At 42.0% G+C, this 22,261-nt stretch overlaps 2 protein-coding genes across 3 annotated transcripts in view; both read left to right on the top strand.

The window, feature by feature from the left end:
• The window catches only part of LOC126402875 (nucleolar protein 4-like), a 245,629-nt gene extending 234,919 nt beyond the window's left edge, over nt 1-10,710 (top strand). For both annotated transcript variants that reach the window (XM_050065193.1, XM_050065194.1), the window contains one exon: nt 701-10,710. In XM_050065193.1, coding sequence (XP_049921150.1) covers nt 701-948 — 248 coding nt within the window. In that variant the 3' untranslated portion in view covers nt 949-10,710. The remainder of the gene's footprint in view (nt 1-700) is intronic.
• Nucleotides 10,711-16,891: 6,181 nt separating this feature from the next.
• srms (src-related kinase lacking C-terminal regulatory tyrosine and N-terminal myristylation sites) overlaps nt 16,892-22,261 on the top strand; it is a 38,974-nt gene continuing 33,604 nt past the window's right edge. Inside the window, exon 1 of the mRNA XM_050064263.1 lies at nt 16,892-17,805. Within this exon, the coding sequence (XP_049920220.1) occupies nt 17,426-17,805 (380 nt within the window). The 5' untranslated portion in view covers nt 16,892-17,425. The remainder of the gene's footprint in view (nt 17,806-22,261) is intronic.

The raw sequence follows: 22,261 nt of genomic DNA on the forward strand, positions 1-22,261 counted from the left end.
ATATATATATATATATATATATATATATATATGTATATATATATAGCTGAACTCTGCTGGTTTTCTACCCGGAAGTATTTGTAAACAACAAGGCGATTCCCTCTATAGATCACTTAAAAAAGGCCCAGGACCTCAACAACCCATGATACTGATCAGTTTGAGGTCTTAGTGTCTTTCATTCTCAACAATCTTTAGTGGCATCAGAAACTTGTCAGAGAAAAACACACAACAGCAGCTCATGTGGTCTCCATGTGGTGTCTCCGTAGCCGCCAGCACCCTGACATGTAGTTGCATTTCTGTGAATGAGCTTGTCACCTTTGGCACCGCTCTGGCAGCTACGCTCATAAGCTCCAAAGCTATGCAGTAGACTCTTAACACACAACTATAAATCCAGTTTAAGTGTTTAGCTCGTGCTATGGCTGCCAGATGAAGCTTACAGGGTCCATTGCTCCCATTACTTTGGAGCTGGACACAGTTTAATGGAGCCACAGGTGATGAAAGACTTGATACTCCTGCAGTCTGAAGTCATTTTACCTGACTGATGTTTCTCTTCCTCACCTCCTCTCCCTGTTACTCCTCTTCTTATCTTCCATTCACTATTTATTGACGCATCCTTTCCCCTCCACCTCCTTCCCTCCATCCTTGTCTTCATCACTCCCTCTCTCTGACCTCTTTCCCCCTCCTCTCTGCCCTCCTTCAGGCCCCACAGACCTCAGCATGAAATCTATCTCCTCTGCCAACATCAGTAACTCCTCCTCCTCTGCCACCACCAACAACAGCCTGGGCGGGCGGGGCAGCGGGGGTGGAGGAGGGGGCGGGGCGTCGACCCAGCTCAGCCAGCCAGAGATCACGGCCGTGCGTCAGCTGATCGCCGGCTACCGGGAGTCGGCCGCCTTCCTGCTTCGCTCGGCAGACGAGTTGGAGAACCTCATCCTGCAGCAGAACTGATTTGGGGGAAACGTGGGAGAACACACACTCACACACACACACACACACACACACATATACACACATATACACACACACTTTCCATTATGTTCGTTTGTGTCCGTCTGCGTCCCCCCCCCCCCGTCTCTCCTTATCGACGCTGAACACCCGACCTCCTCTTGTTTTTGCTCTACCCTCCTCAAATCTGCCTTCTCTTCGGTAACTGTGGCCACTTTTCATTTTTTGGAGGAGAAAGTGGGAAACTGGGACAGAGGGAGGGAGGGAGAGGAATCCCACCCCACCATCCCCAAAACAATCCCCCACAACCTCAATCCATCGATTCTGCCTGAGGAGGGAAATAACATAGAGAAAAAAGGAGCGTTAGGACTCTGGAGGAATCTTTTCCTCTCCTCTCTGGAAGCACCTCACAATCAGCGACTACACTCTGAGCGAAGGAGTGTGGAGGAGAGGAAGAAAGGAGGAGGAGAAAAGAGGAGCATTGCTTGGAAGAAGAGTAAAGGAGACTGCTAGACTGTTCTGCTGCTGTGGTTTCAGATAAAGAGACTTTGCATCCTCGTGGGTGGAGAAGTAAAATTTTGAGTTTCCCTGTGGAGCTCCAACACGAGGAGTTTTGATTGACGGGTGCCCCGGCCAACGCCGTCTTATGATCAGAACAGTTTCAAAGTTAATGACTCCCTGATTTGGTACTACTGAAGCTGTTTGTTAAACGACAAGTGTTTTTGATTTGACTGAAGATTTAATTTGTGCTTTTTTTGGGAGTCCAGTGAACTTTCTTTTTTTTCTTCTTTTTTTTTTAACTCTTCCCAAGTGACTGAAAGAAAGAAGCGGCTTGACTTATCTTAACAGATAGCACTAAATACGGAAAAGACTTTGAGTCCAGAGGATCGACAGGACGGAAACTGGAAAAGAAACGAGAAAAAAAAAAAGGAATTGTTTGGTTTAAAAAAAAAAAAAAAAAAGGAGAGAAACTTTTTTTGTGCTCGCTTGTATATAAGCTCTCTGTGTCCTATAGCACTTTTCCCTCACCCTGAACCCCCCATCCTCCTCACCCCTTTTACCCAGGGAGCAACTTGCTACTTATGCATCCAAGACGCCATGTTGACCACCAGGAAATACCTCAGATCAGACCTGCCAACTCCATTTTCAGTTCCTCACACACACAGACACATATACACACACACACACACACACACACACGCACACACACATGCACACACTGCAAGTGAATGGTAACATTCCCACCAGAAGCCAGTTTACTTCTACTTTACCACCTGATGTCTTCAAGGTTTATATATTTTGGGGGGAGAATCAAACTATATTGCGCAACAGACCTGTAATGTCGGAAGCATTTCGAGAACTGATGTTGTAAACTTTTCAGACACTGAAATCTTTAAACTTTTTCTTTCATCTGTGCGGGTTCATTCGTGTGCTGCTGTATATAATCACATCATCTTGAAAACTTGAGAAGAATCAGAGTTGACAGGAGTGTGTTTCTGCGAGAGGGGATTTTCTCCTTAAAGGGGAGGGAGGGTGTGTGTGTGTGTGTGTGTGTGTGTGGAGGGGAGGGGTTTCCTTGAATGAGAGGGGGGTTAAATGTTGATGACTGGTGGCAATTTTACCTCCCGCTTCTACTTTTTACAAATGTAGATGTAACGCCAACAAAACCTCAGCATTGTTCTGTTTATCTCCCCTCCCCTCCCCCTCTTCTTCTTCTCTTCATTGGACCTACGCTTCACCTCTTCTTTGTGGACCTAAACATCCTCCTCTTTCTCCTCCCCTCCCTGGTCCGGTCCAGGCTTCAGAGGAAGAGGAGGACTGCTCTGTCTTACTGTGTTTATCTGTTAAACTCTGAGATGGCCATTACTATTGTTATTATTGTTGTTATTATTATTATTATTAGTATGATTATAACGAAGAACTTTCATGTTGCTGCTGCTATACAAAAACCGGACCTTCTGCCATAGACCTAAAACCTCAACTAAGCCGGGCGTTAGCTAGCCGCAGTGCCCCGTGAAAACCCGACCGACCAACCGACCTCGACTGCAACTCGACCACAACAAAGCAAAAACAACTCAAAGACCTACAGGAGGACTCGGTGAACACGCTCACACGTCCCGCCTCTCTCAGACCGGTTGGTTGGTTTCTTTGTTTTTGCTTCATAGGGCTTGATTCATGTTGTGTTTCGTGACTTTCTAACTGTGAATTCTTTCGACCTCGATTCCTTTCGATCCCTTCCCGTATTTTCACCCTCTGGAGGACGCAGGGAGGGAAGTGTTAGCGGAGTCTCTGTGGTGCTCCTCATCAGGCCAACAAGTACACACTTAAACCGCTCAAGGGAGCAAAATAGTCCAGTTTATAACTCTGATTAACTGTTTATTTTATAATAAATGTTAGTTTAATCCAGAAGGAAAGAAAAAGAGACGGCACTATATTACTGCAGATAACTTTAAAGAGGAAATTAAACCCGTCATCCTGTCAGGTTTTGGTTTCAGCCATGTTGATATTACACTTTATGAAGGTAGTTTTTGTTCTCAGAGCTGAAGATTATATTTATTGGAGACCTGGTTGCTGCTGCAGCCTCTTTATTAAAGGAATAGTTTGACATTTGTGAAAATATTCTCATTACATTTTCTCACCAAGAGTTAGACAAGAGATCAATACCACTTTCTTGTTTGTCTGTTAAATGTCAAGCTGGAAACAGCAGCTGGTTAGCTTAGCTTAGCACAAAGACTGGAAACTGAGGGAAACAGCTAGCCTGCCTCTGTTCAAAGGTTAATAAATCGACCTACCAACACCTCCAAAGCTCACTTATTAACACGTTTTATCTCATGTTTTGAACCGTGGTTATTTGAAGGACTTTTTTTAACCATGAGGAGTGGCTTCCTGGTGTTCAGTGAAGGCTGTGACACACTCCCTGACTCCATCGGAGCTCTGGGGTATGACACGTGCAATGCAACTGGAGCTGCGATGTTTAATAGGTCCAGACACACCGAACACTGGAAGAGATAGTTCAGCACATAACACTGGATAAAGCTACACCATGCTGTTTATACACGTTTCTATGGATTATTTAAATGAGATATAACGTATTAGTTAGTGAGCTTTAAAGGTGCTGGTAGGCGGTATTTGTTAGCTACAGACAGAGCCATGCTAACTGTTTCCCTGTTTTCAGTCTTTGTGCTAAGCTAAGCTAACCAGCTGCAGGTACAGACATGAGAGTAATATTAATCATCTCATCTAAATCTGCAAAAAACAAAATGTCAGACTATTGCTTTAAGGAGTTGTGACGTTGGTAAGGAGCAGCTCTAGTTTCTGTTACCACCACTGAGTTTTGTCTCTTGGTGCAGTTGCTCAAAAAGCTGAATTGCTCACTCGACACCTGTTCGTACAGACGAGGTTTGAAAATGAACAAAAAGACAAACGTGACTTAAATCCTCCCGAGGCATTGCTCTGTGTGCTGTGCTTCTACTGTGGTTTCTACTCAGTTCGACCGTCGTGTCACCGTGATTTGCTCCTTTTTTTTGCACACTGAGCGAAGCAACAGTCATCTGTGATTTGAAGGTGGGGGGGGGGAGGCTCTCTGTGTGTGTATGCATGTTTCCCAGGAGGGACCCCCTCAGACTTGCACTGCTGGTGTCAGACGAGAGCAGAGAAAGAGGTGTGATGTGTTTTTTTTGCAATGCAGTTGATAATCAAAGCATTCACTGGTGTTTCGGTGGTTTGTGTCGGCGGCCCGCAGCGACGGTCAGACGGTAAAATCTGTGTCATACGCACTGGATGACGAGCGCTGTCGGGCCACAGAGCAGAGGACACGTGCAAGCCATTCATTCAGGAGGTGTGGTCACACATCGATTAACACAAACCCTCCATCCGAACTTTCACTGATTTACATTCGTGTGCAATGTCAGAGCCACCACGTCGAGTTCAGACGAGTTTGAAATGTTGAAAATGTAAATTATTTAATTTATGATTAGATGTAGAAGTGTAAAAGTTTTTTGTTCTTTTTCACAAAACGGGAAGCTCTGTTTAAAGTGTACTGATCACTGAGTGACACAAGAGAAATATGCAAAAAAAAAAATGACCCAACTAGAGGAGACGGAGGAGAGAAGGAGGGGAGGATGGTGTTGAAACAGTCGGACATGTTGGAGAACAACCTTTAAGCAACGCTCTTAGAGGTCATGTGGTGTTTCCACTACAATTGAATTTAATTTATTTCCCTAAGAGTTTAAAAGATATAATTTATCCATCATTTGAAATAGAGGAGGAGACCTGCTGAGGTACAATCAATTTTCCTCTAATTTCTCCCCAATTTTAGTGACTTTATTTAACTTAATATTTAGCGGCAGATTGAATAGTTTTATTTAAAATAAGGTGGTGTGATTGCCTTTATTAATCTCCCAACATGGCACTTTTGATGACACCAGCGGCCCGTCCTTCTGTCCTCCTGCTCAGCCCTCACTGTGCTGTCAGATACTGCCAATGTTTTGGTTGAGTCTGCCTGGTTTTCAGTGTCAGGAGATCCGGCACCTTTGGGACACCCAGATTTGTCCAGATGTGCTCAATGGAGCCCAGAAAGAATTTTTTAAGGCTGATCCAAACGCAGCTCTGTCTGAGGGACCAGAGTCACATACTGCAGAGAAAAACAGTCAATAAGAACAGGTCATTTTGATGATGTTTGTCCTTTTATCAGATATTTTATAATCAATGTTAAAGATGGAGGCTGATGACACGTGCACAATAACACTCTGTAACATCTGCTCAGATATTTCTCTTTAAATCAACTCCTCATTTAAAGGCAGTAACGTGTCACAGAGTTTCTCAAACAGTGAATATGTTTGGTGAGTTCGGAAACACTGACTCAAATATCTGCCAGAACTCAGCCAGCCGTGCAGACGCTGAGAACAGTTTGTGTCTGTCTGTCAGAGCAGGTGATGTGACGCTGCTCCCTCGGATCAAAGCACGATCCAGCGGGTTTCTATTTTAACTCACTGGATTTCAAGAAAAATTTCAGTCCCAACATCCTGACTCAGATTCAGTCTCAACCAAGCAGACTTTCATTTTACCTCCTTCAGAAATGGCTGACTGCCATGCTGAAAACCTTGAAACCTCCAAAATGTGTTTGTAAGAAATGAAGGAAATCTGACCATCAGATCAACAGCCATACAGTCTCTAAGTCAAAGTGTACAATGGGTTTGAAATGGTTAAATGTGGGTCTGTTATCTGCACTTGAAGAATGACATCAAGCCACAGTTTAACGTTAAACACAACTTAACCCGATAGTCAGGAGACGTTATGATCATTGGACTGTGTTTCATATGCTGCAGCTCGGAGCCTAAAATGAATCTAAGAGCTGTTTTTGTCCGGTTGTTTTGCTCACACTTGTTCTAATGAGGTTTAATCAGTGGGGAAAAAGTAGTTTTATTCCGTTTAGTTTCCCTGGCATGAAACATCAGAGCAGTTTAAGATTTTCTTTAAATGGTGAAGAGGCTTTTTATTGCAGTTCACCCCTCTCCTCCTCCTCCTCCTCCTCCTCCTCCTCCTCCTCCTCCTCGGAGTTTCATTCTTGATACTGTCAGCGAAAAACTTCCACCGGGACAAACTGCTTCTTTGAAACAACATCTAGGGATGAATCATTTTACCAAACACAGCTGAACGACTGAGAGGGTCCCAAAAGGAAACAAAATAAAAGTGCCCGAGTTGAATTCTTGGTCAGGCTGTAGCAAACGCAGCTTCACTGATTTTAGAGTATTTGAAGTGATAATCAAGTAGTCGGTTAGAAGATGGGCATGTGGGACTTTTATCTCATTGGTTCCTAAGTGTCAAAGTTCTCCGTCAGCCTCAGAAAAGACGTTCTTAATGTTTTCTACAAGTGTTTCTGAGCCCAGGTCAGTTTACGTCAAAGCCAGACAGCTGCAGAACAGCACCACAAGAAAAACTGTACAAAAATTTAAAAAAAAAAAGGCAAATGACAATCTTTAGAAAGGTGTAATTTGCTCACTGTTTGATTTCCATTCCTTCTGTCCGTCTGTTGTATCCAGTGGGACAGACCGGGAGAATAATCTGAGTGTTTCAGCCGTAATCAGAGCGTTCGTTCTCCAAAACTCCTCCTGTTGTTGTTGACGTCTCCACTGGCTGAGCAAGCAGCCGACACATTTCTATCTGATTTCTATTTTTTAGAATTACATGATTATTATTATTATTAATGTTCTGATTCTTCTTAATATTATTATTTTATAGATATATTTTGTAGTGCAAGTAAAGTGGTCTTTTTTGGAGAAGATATTTTGTACAATATTCCAACAGCGTCACTCTGTTTGCCTAAACTGCACATTCCAAACATGGATGTCACCCGACACGGGACCCGACCGGCATCACCAGAAACACTTATCATGTCATCTACTTGTTCGGCTGTCAAGTTCTGATTCCATGACGAAATCAAACAGCTCTGTGAAAGATGTAAGAATTCGAGCCACATGTCGACCTTTACTGTCCAATAACTGAAATCCTCAGTGAGTGTAAAGACCCTCAAAGGTTATTTTTACACACAGAGGTGGTTTTGAGATTAAGATTCTGCATTGATCCACTGCGGAAAGGATTCAGTCTTTTGAGGCTTTGAAAAAGAGCTTTGAGAAAAGGTCACAGTGACTTCCTGACCTCTCAGACTTCACAGAGCTACAGACATGGTTGCTACAGCTGACAAAGAGTAGCTGAGAACAGAGCAAATGTCACCTTTCTTACTACAGCACTAAATTAAAGGTCCAGGTTGCTCTGATATATATTGATATATATATATATATGTACAGATTCTGTGAACCTGAGACATGTTGTCTGTTGAGCTTTCAGTCTTCAGTGTAAAATACTGCACATTGAAGACAAGTTAAAGTGCTAAAATCTGACTTGTTTTCTAAAAGGAAAACCCTGAAATGAAGTAGCTTTTACTCAAAATGAGCTCAACTTTCTGAAGGTCTTTGATGACAAAGAAGTCCTATTCGCTGGAGATTTAAAGGCCGCGTGTGGAGAAAAATATTTTGAATGTTTCAAACATTTCTAGGAGGTCAGTCTGTTTGTTAAAAGAGGATAACATCAAACTGAAACTACTGTGAGCTTCACTGTAACTGAGCTCAGGAGTCCAAATTCCCCCAATGCAAATGTTATTTTTTAATTTTCCCTACATCATATTGATTCATTTAACTGTTTGTTTTTTTATGTTTCTTCTCGTTATGTGATGTGATTCTTAACATTTCCTGTAGTATCATTTTAGTGGGAAAAAAACGCAGTTTTATTTTAGTTTAACTTAATTTTTTGCACATTTAAAAAATCATATTCGGGGGGGATTTGTGTTCAATCCTCGGGTCATTAATAGGATAGACAGTTTGAAAACTTTGCTTATTTGCTTTCTCGTCAAGAGTTAGATGAGAAGATCAATTCCAGTCTTATGTCTGTATGTTGAATATGAAGCTATAACTGTTAGCTTAGCTTAGCATTAAGACTGGAAATGAGCAAACAGCTAGCCTGGTTCTGTCAAACGTAACAAAATCTTCCCACCAGCACTTGTAATGCTGCGTTCACACTACGAGCGACAACACAACAATGTGACCAGCTACATTATTGCAGAGTCGCCACTGAAGTGCTGCTTAAGTGCTCAATAACGTGGTTATGTCGTCACACGTAGTGTGAACGCAGCATAATGATCACGGATAAACATGTTACTTCTTGTACAAAAACCTAACAGAGAGAAGTGGTTAGATTTAAAGGATACTGTTGCATGCAGCCAGGCTAGCTGTTTACCCCTGTTTCCAGTCTTAATGCTAAGCTAAGCTAAGCTATGCTAATCACCTGCTGGCAGCAACTACATGTGTACCAAACAGACATGAGAGTGGTATCGATATACTCAACTTAAATCTTCATAAGAAAGTGATATTTTGCCAAAATGTCAAACTATTCCTTTAAATCTCTTTAAAATCCACAAATATAAGCGAACACGACCTGAGTGTCCTCTGAGGTAGCTACAGACTCATCCTTTTTTTTAAGTTTCTGATCACATATCGTTGTGGATCACATTCTCATCCTGCAGAGTTATTACATCCATCGAGAGGAATCAGAAACTGCTTCAGGGAGGCTTCAGCTGAGCTGTGATGCCGGTCGGGTCCCTAAAATAATCCCACACTTCTTTCACCAGTCTGGTCAGATGTATAGCTCAACACACATGTTGGAAAAAAACAAAAAACAAAGGAGAAAACGTAATGGACCTTTTTTTATTTTTCTATCAGGGTGTACAGCTATTGTCAAAATCAAAAAATGGCTTCCTGAGCCGTTTTGTTTTACTGTTTGTTTTTTATTTCTGTTCCTTTTGGTGCTTTAGATTCCTTCATTTTCTAATTTCTAGCGATTCCTTTCTCTTTCTGTCTTCACCTGACTTTGTACCGGACTCTTGATTGTCTTGATTTCCTCCGCCGGGGCTTTGTACCTACAGTAATACCAATGTGAAACCTGTATTCTCCTCATGATTTGACTCAGTGGAAGTGTGATGTTTACATGTACAGATTTTTGCGATTCTTTCTGGTTTGTTTTTGTTTCGTTTCATCTCTCTTATCCTTCTCCCTCCCCCTCCCCTCTCTTTCTTGCTCTTTCCCCCCCCTCATCTCAGTTAATCTGACTCCTTCCTTACACACTGAAGGGAAATGGGACTGCGTCTAAACACAATTATCACCATTTCACACATAAGCCTATCGCACGAGGGGACACGTTGACATTTTGAATTTCAGTCGGTCACGTTTCTTCACCAGACTCCTGCTTAGATTTTTTTGTTTCTTAGCATCCTTTTAAAAATGCCTTGTTAGCATTCAGTTAGCATCTGCGCTAAAGATGCACTTTGTTTCGTTGAGGAATGCTAACAGCTAGTTTGTGTGTGATTATCAGTTTAATCAGAATTTAATTTTCGTGCTTTGGTGAAGAAACGTCATGCAACTGAAATTAAAAAGCGTCCCCGGACGAAACCGATTGTTTGGGAGGGGGGGAGTCGAGCTGTGTGTTTGATTGGCTCAGGGGGGTTGACCTTTGACCTCTCAGCTAACTCCACAGCACACTAAATCACAGTGGGGCCACAACGACCCTCCACTGGTGTGACCACGATCCGGTGGAGATGATTCCTCAGTGAATGATAAGCCATGACAGACCCTGTGTGTCGGGTCTCTTAGTCTATTAGTATATTTAGCAAAACTTTAAACTGCAGAAGACAAAACTCAACCTCAGGAAGAAAAAAAAAGGACATCACTTTTGTAAAAACACGTCTAACTGAAGGCCCATTTCCCTCTCTCTTTGATACCATATAAATTATATCAAAAATTCTTTTTATATTTATTGTGTTTATTATTATATATAACAGTGGATACCTTTTTTCCAGTACCTGTGGCTAAATATTTTGATTCTTTAGAAAAGTGTTGATAATATATGTGAAGCAACTTAAACGATCGAGGAAAAAAAAAAAAAAGAAAAGAAATCTAGGGTTATTATTTTTTTCTGTTTGTTGACTACGTTGGAGCGGTACGGGCGTGTTTGTTTTAGCCCAACAACGAGAACATATCACTCTGGTCCATGACAAAGAAACCAATGATCGAAAAACTGAGCTTTCTTTTGTGTGATGTCACTGCTAAGGCTGAAATGTTTCTGGACTTAAAAAAATTGTGACCATTTAGTTTTGTTTTTTTGTTTTCTCCCGAGCTGTACGTCACAAAGCTAAATATACTAATAAAACGGTGTGCTATCTATCAAACTGAGCAACGCTTCTTCTTTTATATTCCACACTGATCATGTTTATAACTCTGATGAGTAGAAAGTAATTTTTATACAGGTGCAGTTTGTGAGGCACTAAGTCAAACGCATTCCCAGTGGGTAATCTTTAGTGCTATATCATAGCCAACTGGACTTGCTTGAGTTTCTTGTAGACATTTCACCTCTCATCAAAGGCTTCTTCAGTTCTAACGGACTGGTGTAGAGCCACAAACTTAAAACCCAGTGTGCATGTGGACCCTTACAGTCAAAAAGGTCTCATGTGAGTTGTTGACCCACCTGGCCATCTTGTGTGTCGTTAAGGTTAGATGGGTCCAGGTCTTAAAAAGAATGTCCCTTTTCCTTTAGATGTAAAAAAGGGAGACTCTTTCGAGGACAGCAATGTTCACATCTTGGCCAGAGAAGACAGATGGTTTAAAAGAGGCATGAGAGAAGCCATCTACGTCAAACTGGAGTGACCATCGGAGGTGGCCTATGATACTTCTGCAACTCTACACCAGTCTGTTAGAACTGAAGAAGCCTCGTCTTCAAGAAACACAAGCAAGTCCAGTTGCCTACGATATAGTGCTAAAAATGACCATGACCTGGATGTTAGCCTCCGCCGTGGTTGTCCCTTGTCTCCAGTTTTGTTTGTGATATTCATGGTGCAGCCAGGGGGGAGGAAGGGGTCCAGTGTGGGGACGTCAGAATTGCGTCTCTGCTTTTTGCAGATGATGCGGTTCTCTTGGCTTCATCACACCGTGACCTCCAGCATACACTGGGGCGGTTTGCGGCCAAGTGTGAAACGGTCAAGATGAGAGTCAGTTCCTCCAAGTCTGAGGCCATGGTTCTCTGGTGGATATCCTTCCCCAGGTTGGGAGAGAGTTGCTGCCCCAAGTGAAGGAGTTCAAGTGTCTCAGGGTCTTGTTCAAAAGTGAGGGTAAAATGAAGCTTGAGACGGACAGGTGGTTTGTCAGTCACAGTGTCTGCAGTGATGCAGGACTGTCGTAGAGAAGAGGGAGCTGAGCCAGAAGGCAAAACTTTCAATTAACAGTCTATCTATGTCCCAATCCTCACCTATGGTCATGAGCTTTGGGTAGTGACTGAAAAAATGAGATTGTAGACACAAGCGACCAAAAAGAGTTTCCTCCGTAGGGTGTCTGGGCTCAGCCTTAGAGACAGAGTGAGGAGCTCGGACATCTTGAGAGAGCTCGGAGTAGAGCCACTGCTCCATGCCGAAAGGGGCCAGTTGAAGTGACCAGGATGCCTCCTGTTGGAGGTTTTCAGGACACATCCAACTGGTAGGAGGCCCCGGGGCAGACCCAGAACATGCAGGAGGAATTACATATCTCATCTGGCCTGGGAACACCTTGGGATCCCCCAGGAGGAGCTGGAAAATGTTGCTGGGAAGAGGGACATCTGGAGCACTTTGCTCAGCCTGCTGCCCCACACAATCCTGACCTGGATAAGAGGATGTTAGTTTCTACTTCCATTGCACTATATTTCAAAGGGAAATATTGCACTTTACTACATTTATAAAGAGGCGAAGTCCCTCCCCTTCATGTGTTCCTCATGGGACCATATTTAGAAAGAAATATATACAGTAGTCAGTGGCAAGAGACAAGTAATTCTTTGATCCTGTTTGAATTGTGCCAATAAATGGCTCATTGTAAGGTACCAATTACACATACGATGTCTGTCAATTTAAAATTTGTTTGACCTCTAAAAATCTTATATTTCTCACAGTGTAGTAAAAGGTACGGTTCTGTCTCAGCCTCTCTTTGATGATGAAGTAAACACAGCCTGGTCTCCCTGGCTCCTGCCTGAGGTGGGCTGTATATGGCAGATTTGTGTCCACACTGTCAACGTTCATCTTTATTGGTTATGGTGGTTGGGTTCTCTGCCACCATTTTCTGTTCAGGGATCAAGTAGAATTCTAATACTCGTTTGGACAGATTATTTGGTGTCTGTCCTGAAGCCCAGGTGTGTGTGGGCAGAGCTTCAGAATCAGCTCGAGGACTTTAATCTTTGTTCAACTGTTGGCACTGAACGGCCTTGTCCTAGTGCTCTTCATCATCCCTCCTTCCTTGTTCACTTTTTAACCTCGGCATCATTAATTAGGCCGGTAAATCTGGGTTCTTTGAGCCTTTAACTTTGGGAGCTGAAACTGAACAACAGTCTGTGATATGGAGACTTTGTTCATTAGACTCCTCTGATGTAACTGTAGCTTACAGAGTCAACGTGTACGCTGAGAAACTGAGCCTTTCACCAAATTAAAGCTTCTGTTCCAACAGAAAGATTAAGATTAGAGCTCCGGTGCTTTCATGTTGGATTTGAACCAGTTTTAGTCTTTAAACTTTGCTGCTACCTCAAGACAGTAAAATGCCGACTGTTGGAAAGTGGACAGCTTCCTGCTTACTGTAGAAGGACGGACATTTTAAAGGATAAGGCTGTATTCTGTTCTGTTATTATTGTCAACAAAGTCCAAAAACAGCAATATCTTAGTCTGCCTCCAACTCAGTTGCCAGAGAAAATGTTGGTATTGTATGTTTCTGAAAACCATGGATACATTGCATTTGTATGTTAACTTTACCAAGGCTGCCGTAAGGTGTGGTTAGGTTTAGGCACGAAAACCACTTGGTTATGGTGAGGAAAAGGTCATGTTTTGGCCCAAAATACCCGCTTTTAATGGCACTTTCCTGGCAGGAAACACAGCATTGTCTTGGTAAAAAAAAGAACCCCTTTTTGTGGCACAGTCCACAGTGGAAAGACAGCACCAGCTCACTAAGAGACTGTATAAAATAATTGACATAGCTACCATGACATCATACATAGGCATTGCTTTGGAAAGCAGAGCTAAATGGTAAACAAACATGGCAGCACACCGGTAAGGTCAGACAACACGTTTACATGTTGTTTTCTATATGTTCTCTGACATTTATCCTAACGATATGAGGCGGTCTTTGTGGAAAAAAAGCTTGTTTAGTGGACTAACTTTGCACTTGAAGGTTGCCCGTTCACTTACGTTTTAACAGGTCTGACGCTACTATGCGCCCCGGCTGTATCTAGGCTAACGGCTAACATGCTAACTATTATTTTTATGTCACTAGTCACTTGAAACAAATTTAGGACGATAGGAGACAGGTTGAAATAAACCGAAATTTCCCTTTAATAAAATGTAAATGTGTGAGTTATGAAAAAAATTTCACCTCCATAGAGTTAAATGCTGAAATTTGCTACAGAGACCAAAATCGTTGTTTGTACCAGGCTGTAAACATGCTTATTTCTGCTGTTAAATTGGACATTTGAACACGAGGGTCTATGAGGATTCAGGAGTGCAGTTTTTTTGGCACTTAAGGCATTTTGTGAGGTTGCCACTCGGCTAAAAAACAACCAGTGCTGTTGCTTGTTGGTCTCGATCAGTGGTCAGCAGCTTTCCTAGGTGACACACCATACACCATCCCCTCCACCTCCAGCTTTCCTAGGTGACACACCATACACCATCCCCTCCACCTCCTGATGGCAAATTCAGCTTGTATCCTACATCACTTTAGAAACACTGATATGATTTATGAAATGTACAAATGTAACATATTTGTGGTTTTCAGAAACATACAATGCCAACATTTTCTTCTAGCGACTGGGCCGCCATCTCTTAATACTTTCTGACTTCCTGTCTGCGGATCTGAGCTGGTCACTGTAGGTCTAATCACACAAACAGAAGGAAACAGTGCATCAGTGGCGGATTAATCCACATTTGGTGCTCTCGTGAGTATTTGGGGCAGCAGGATGGTGTATGTGTGATTGAGACTAAATAAACTGTATGTGTTCATGGTAAAGTAGGAACATGTCACCCAGTTCAACAGAGTGGCTCATTATAGTGTTTATTAACAACACTGGAGCTCTATGGCACAGAAGAGGAAGAAGAAGAATCAGGCTTTGATGAGGACACATTCACTGTTGGTGTGGATCTTTTTATGGGACTCTCAGTGTAAGTGAAGTTATTATCCTTTTAAAGCAGCTCCTGCTGTTTGTGTTATTTCTCTGAGGGACTTCACATTTGATCCCTGTGCTCAGCTCAGAGCAACACAAATAAAAGAGTAGTAACAACATTATTTACAGCGGGGGTGTCCGGCAACCATGCACCACAGAGAGCCAATCAAACCAAAGACTCCACCCACTGATAGTCTCTCCTTTAAGAGAGGAGGAACTCATCGGTGAAATCACCTGCTGAGGTAATCAGTTCGGCTGAAAACCTGCTGACAGCATGTGTCTGCAAAATTAACTGTGATTGACTTAAAATTAGTTTAATGCAACTTCACGTTAAATGATGCAGCTCATAATTAAATCACTTTGGTCCTCTCGGGTTTGTTTCATTAAATTATTCGGAGCTGCAGCACCTCCTAAAATCCATTTAAGTCTGATGATGTTTGTTGTAGAAACTCTTCATGATTTAGATTTTATTTGTGGTGTTCACATCCTCCTACTTTGTGATGAGGCGCTGTAATATAATTGTATCCTGTGCACTTTTCTGTGGTAATGATGCAGAACTGAAGCAGGATTAAAGGCACAAAGGGAGCAACGCTACAAAGGCTGCAGTCATTAGACTCCACAGTCTATAAATAAAGAGTCAGAGGAAGATAAGTTTAAAATATTCCATCAGTGTAAAGACACTGCAGCACCTCACAATCATTTAGTTTTATTAATCCTGATCATACAGATTTATTCCAACAGACTTTTGATTATTTGTTTAGGCTAAAATGTCAAAAACAAATGTTAAAAATAAGGAAAAATGTTCTGAGAGCCAGCACCGTACTGACCAGCAGTCTGAAACCCAAATATGTTGAATTTATAATCATATAAAAAACAAAGATAGGCAAAATCCCCAAATTGAGAAACTGAAATCAGAGAATTTCTACTTTTTTTTCTTAAAAATGATTAAAACCAATTAAATGATTAAAAATAAGATTTGTTTGTAAGATTTTTGGGGTTTAGTTGCATTTAGTTGTGAGCAGATTGCAGCTAAAACTTCTCTCAGATTGAATTTCTTCAGTGTTTATTGTTCAGGAGGTTTTTACAGGCAGCTGAATCAACCTCTGAAGTTCCCTCCTCCCTAAAATAAGTGATTTAAACAAGTAAGACACTAAAGCATTTACATGTTACAAATCAGTGTTTTTCCTACACTGTTTGGTGCATCACAGACAGGCTGCTAGCCCAGCACCTGCTAATGTGTGCTCACCTTTTCCCTCTGATAACTTAAGATCCAGACGTTCAGGAGGTTTTTACCGGCAGCTGAATTATCCACAGAGGTCTCTTCCTCTCCAAAACAAACAGACCAGGTGATTTAAACCAGTAAAAACACTGAAATATCACATTACAAATTAGTGTTTTTCTGATGTTCTCCTCACAGAGGGGCTTCTAACTATGGTGGCTGATGCAAAAATGCGATAGTCCGCATCTAGAGCCAGTGTTTGGTTTGTCTGCTCTGGGCTACTGTAGAAACATGCAGGGCAAAATGGCGATCTCCGTAGACGAGGACCTGCTCCCTGTGTAGAAATAAATGGCTCATTGTAAGGTACCAAAAACACAACAGTTCTTATTTTCAGGTGATTATGCACCAGAGAAGAGATATCATATTCCATTTCTGCCAATATATACATCTCAATCCTACACACCGGACCTTTAACAGTAACTGAAGATAGCTAATTGATTAATGGATTAATTGTTGCTCTAATCAATCAATCTAAACTGTTAATAAGATTAATTTTCTGCTAAATCGACTGAACACTTTCCCTCTACAACAGACAAACCTGTGATAACCAAACAGCATGTGGTGTTTATGAAGCCAAAATTCATTTTCATTTTCACAATTAGAACTTGTAAAGTGAGTGAAACTTTATTCTGTAAATGTGTCATATAGAGTCACTAATAATAAGTCATTATTAAGAACAGACAATGAGTTTTTTATGATGAAACAAAGCAGAGGAGAACTTCACACACAGGAAGTTGATTTAAACTATTGTTTCGCAAACAGACTCCATCGTTTACTCAACGTTACTGACCTTCAGGGAAAACTGGCGGAGCCAAACACACACACACACACACACACACACACACACACACACACACACAGTAGTCCCCTCCTCCCCTTCAGTAGTACGCAGGTGTGTGAGCAGCAGGAGGTGTGCGGAGCGCCAAACCCAAACTTTTTACGCACCGTGCCGTCGCTTCACCTTCACCTTCCTCTTCCCCTCTCGCGGATTAACACCTGAGCATCACCCGCTGCAGCCGTTTCCCCCTGTTTGCACCAGATTACAATGGATTAACATTTTCTCGGGAGCCATGCTCACATTCTCGGTTCATCTTGGGTCGAGCCGCCGAGACCTCGCAGGGAACCGATCCGACTTGGATGCCCTCCATTCCCGTTTCCGCATTCCCGCAGCCGCCGTGCGCACTGCAGGCGCGGAGCTCAGATCCATGATCTCAACAGAAAAAACCGGTTCCTCCGGCTAATCTACCCAACTATTGCTGGCGGTGCATTATGTTTCCAGCCAGAGGAAGAGAGGGAACCCGGAGGACTGAACGGCTGGTCACTGTGGGCTGTAAAAGGCCGTTTTCAGCGGACTGAGAATCCTGAACCGCGTCTTATTGATCGGTGAACCGATCAAACCTGGAATAACCCCTCCGCCGCGCTCCTTCATGTCCCGGGATGGAGAGTTGCTGTCGCTCCTGTATGCCGTGTTTAAGCCGGCTCTGGGACTGCATTTGGCCGGACTTCCGCTACCCAACCGTCCCCAACAACAACCATGTCATCGCCAACCCTGCCGCGCAGGCGGCGGAGATCCGCACCGTGTCCGGCGACATCCGCGTCCCGTCGCCCAAGAAGCGGCCGGTGCAGCTTTACGCGGCGCTCTTCGACTTCGAGGCCCGCAGCGACGACGAGCTGACGGTGAAGGAGGGGGACAAGCTGTCGGTGATCGAGAAGCGGGGGGAGTACGTGCTGGCCAAGAAGCTGACCGGGTCTCTGGAGTCCGGACTGATCCCGGCGAACTACGTGGCTCTGCTGCAGGACGAGTTCGCCAAACACAAGTGAGTAGACACACATCACCTGCTCCTCTGTGTCTGTCCCCTCAGATCCTGTCTTTGTCTTTACTCTGTCTCATGATGCTGATGTTAATCTGCTGTTGCACCTGCTGTGAGTCACAAACATCTTTAAATGTTGCCTCAACACAGACACAGAGACATTTAACAGGACACAAGATTAAACTGTCCTTAGCTCATGATCAGGATCTGTCTGTCCTGAAAACTGAGACATCCTGGAAATAAATCCTGATGGCCGAGGTCTGACCTCACTGCTGTTAAAGATATTCTAACATTCTTCTGTTTATCCCAAAATATAATTATGAGCTGCCTCAAAACAAAAAAGGGTCTAAATGTAACCTGTATGTGATGTCACCAAACATTTTGTGGAAGAAATGATGTCATTCGACCTGATAGACACTTGAAGCAAATTATCTTTAGGTCTGAAATGATTAGTCATGATAGATCATCAGAAACTGAAAGTGACAACTGTTCTGATAATTGATGTGTTCACAGATTAACTGGTTCGCAGTCTCAATCTGGCTGATTATTAAAATTCTATTTACTTATTTGCTGTTTTTTTATGTTATATTTTTGCAGTAGCAGAGTAGGTGATGATAGAAAACTGTTTAGATAATTGATTAATTAAGATTTCTTTGAGCAAAAATGGCAAAAATCCACTTGTTCCAATGTTGGTTGGACAAAACAAGCAACATGACTGTGTGAACATGAGCTTAAAATAATAACGGCTGCTGCTAACCAGTGTTTTCATTATAAATTGGTCCATTATTTTCTTTATTAACGGAGCTCAGCTGGAAGGCAAAGCTTTCGATTTACTGCTCCATCTACGTCCCAACCCTCACCTATGGTCATGAGCTCTGGGTAGTGTCGCAAAGAATGAGGTCGCGGATACAAGCGGTGGAAATGAGTTTCCTCTGTGGGGTGTGTGGGCTCAGCCTTAGAGATAGGGTGAAGAGCTCGGACATCCAGAGGGAGCTCGGAGTAGAGCGGCTGCTCCTTCGCGTCGAAAGGGGCCAGTTGAGGTGGTTCATCTGATCAGGATCCTCCTGGGCGCCTCCTGTTAGAGGTGTTCTGAGCACATCCCACTGGTAGGAGGCCCCGGGGAAGACCCAGAACACACTGGAGGGATTACATATCTCATCTGGCCTGGGAACGCCCGGAAAGTGTTGCTGGGGAGAGGGACGTCTGGGGTGCTTTGCTTGGCCTGCTGCCCCCGTGACCCGGCCCTGGATAAGTGGAGGAAAATGGATGGATGGATGGATGGATGGATGGATGGTTTAGTCCATTTTAAGTCTGAAAATGGTTTAAAAATTCCCCAAAGCTCAAGTTGACATATTCAGATAGCTGATTTTGTCTAACGGAGAATCCAAAACCCAAAGATGTTCAATTACCTATTAGAAGATAGAGAAAACCCCAAATATTCACATTTGAGGAAGTGAAACCAGATATTTGTGTCATTTCTTGATGTAACTCAAAGACTCAAATCAATAATCAATCATAGAAACAGTTGTAAAACTTAACTTGGAGTGCTTTGGCATCCCCGTGTCAACTATAGTAAAGTTGAACACAAATCTTTGGGGGTAAAATAACCTCTGCTGCTGCTGTTGAACCTGACTGAAGCTAAAAGTAGCCGCGAGGCTGCAGCTGCAGGTCCTCCATTATTCATCCAGCCTGCGGGGAATCATCATGTTTCAGCAGAGCTCTCCCTCTAAGGTTGACTTCTCTGTCTGTGTCCACGCTGCTGATCCAACACAGACTCCACGTGTCCCACTGTCCTCAAACACAACACTGACACTGAAGACAGTAACAGCACTGACTCCTTTATAATAAGGCTGCAGCTTTATGCTTTGTTCCACCGAGGAGCATCAGAGGAACTATTTCAGGTAAAAAGCCTAAAAATAAAGACAACATGTGCTAGTTTTATAGATCAGAGCAGCAGTGGTGTTTTAATAATCCACTTCATGCTGACATCTTTCTGTTGTTTATTATCTCCTCTAACATCACTGTAAAATTCCTCTGAAGAGATACGCCTCAGTGTGCAGGCACATCTGATACACTGAGAGGTTTCTGTAATATTTTCTCCACTCCATTTATATTAATAAGGAAAAACTAAATAATAGAGCACCTGTCTGTAGAACGTAACACAGTTCAACAGCAGCACAACTGCAGCCTCCAAAATGATCATAACATTGAATTAACTCTCCTCTAAAACAATATAAAACTTTATAAAGAGAGGACTGTTGTGCTTTAGTTTTAGCTCAGTGTACCTAATAAACTGGCAGCTGATCTTTACTGTTACATATGTCAAATAAAAACGTACTTTTTTAAGGGAAAGTGAAAGTAAAAACATGTTTTTGTCATATGTACAGGAAGCAGCAGATCATCTTACTACACCTGTTTTTACAGTACAGTTTAACACGCCCAAAATAAAAAAAATACATAATTTATAACACAAACAGTTTCATGACAGACACATCTTTCATAGTGTGTGACTCAACTCAACTTTATTTATACAGCACCTTTCATACAAACACGCAGCCCAAAGTGCTCCACGTGGCAAAATTGGAACGACACAAAGACAATTCAAAGCGTAACACAAACGATCGAACGTAACGTTTTGCAAGACTAGAAAATTACAACAGTAAGACCATAAAATATTTAAAAAGCAAACCAAACTAAACAGAACAAACTAACAAATAAAAAATGATTAGAAGTCTGTAGAATAAAAAGAAAGTTAATAAATAAAATAGAATAGAAATAAAAGGGAGGGATAAAATAATGTAAAAACCAACCATAGTGTGTGACACAAGAATTTATGTTTTAAGGATATATACTCAAGAATATGCATTAAGTTAAAGTCCTTTCATTAAGAGTTTAGAGGCTTTTAAATCATGTTGTGTGTTTGTTACTGCAGGTAACAGTTTAAAACCAGGTTTAATTAGTTTCATAGTTTAATTTTAAAGTCGGGCAAATTTGTTTCCAGTGATGAAACTCTTTGATATTCCAAAAATATTAATGTGGTGCTCAATAATCTGTATTATATGACCCACACCAATTAATTTATAGTAACGTCATAGTGTTTTTCAGGGCTGCAAATAACATTTATTTTCGTTATCTGTTAGTTTTCTGATTAGGTAATTAATCAGTGAATCATTTTGTCTATAAAATGTCATATAATGGTGAAAAACTACCAAAAAATATAAAATCTAAAGTGATATAAAACAGAACAAAGCATCTGGCATCATTTGGCATCTTTGGTTCATAAACACCAGAAACAACAAATTAATTTCTGCTGAGAGTCAATTTAAAGACTAATTGTTTCAGCTCTCATATTTCCTCTCATTGTTTTCCCGGTAACGTCACCACAGAAACTTCTGCATCTCGTACTTGTTGAGTTTGTGGTGACTTTATTTGAACTGTTTTCATCTTAGATGTATCATAACAGTAGAGTATATATTTCTAGAGTGTGAGAGATCTCTGCTGTTTCTTGAGCTGCTGTTTGTTGTAACTGTCAGTGAAACCCGAGCGTCATGCGGAGCAGACACACCCTCCCTGATAACTTAAAGTAAATAAAGGTCAGTTTCTGTATCTGAGCAAACAGGCAGCACTCAGCAACACTCAGCTGTTAACAACTTTATCTCTTCTTGAGTTTAACCTCTGAGTCAATCCCTCCAAAATCTTCACTTTTATCTCTAAATACTGGACTTATTGATGTGTATCAGTGGTGGAGGAAGCAGTCTGATCCTTTACTTCAGTAAAAATACTCTGGCACGAGTGAAAGGCCTGCATTAAAAGTGTTACTTGAGTAAGGAAAGCGGACTTGAAGTATCAAAAGTTTAAGTATTCAACACAGGAAAAAGGCCACACATATATGATACTGTCATACAAGTAGCATTTTCCTGTAGCTAATGAATTGAATTATTTTACATTTAGTGGCAACTAATGATTTTTTTCATCATGGATTAAAGCTGTAGTTTGTAACTTTTATGATAGCTGACCTTTCGCTAAACTCCGCCCCTTTGTGATGGTCCAACAAATAATACATAATATTAGATACTATCATATTTTTGTAAAAATGAAAGAGTGATTCCAGAGAGCAGCAGACAGAGGGGTCTACAGTCTGTGTTTGAAGGATATATCCAGGATGTCAAACTGACTCAGCAGCAACAACAGGTTAAAAAGACAAAGATAGTTAGAAGCTAAAGCCGAACTATAGGCTACAGATCACAGTGTAAAAGTGAACCACCACATCACTGCTGATCAACACACAAGACAATGAATATAAAGGGAAACTTTGCTGATATTGAACCAGCTGTGTGGCATCACAGTGTGTGCAGATGAACACTGTTTGGCTTCACCCCCGTGCCGCTGCCAGCACCTGGACCTCTGCCGCTTGACGGGCAGGGATCTCTGGGGGGAAGTCAAACAACGTTCATCTCCACAC

This window comes from Epinephelus moara, chromosome 16, assembly GCF_006386435.1.
Source record: "Epinephelus moara isolate mb chromosome 16, YSFRI_EMoa_1.0, whole genome shotgun sequence".
Taxonomy (NCBI): domain Eukaryota; kingdom Metazoa; phylum Chordata; class Actinopteri; order Perciformes; family Serranidae; genus Epinephelus; species Epinephelus moara.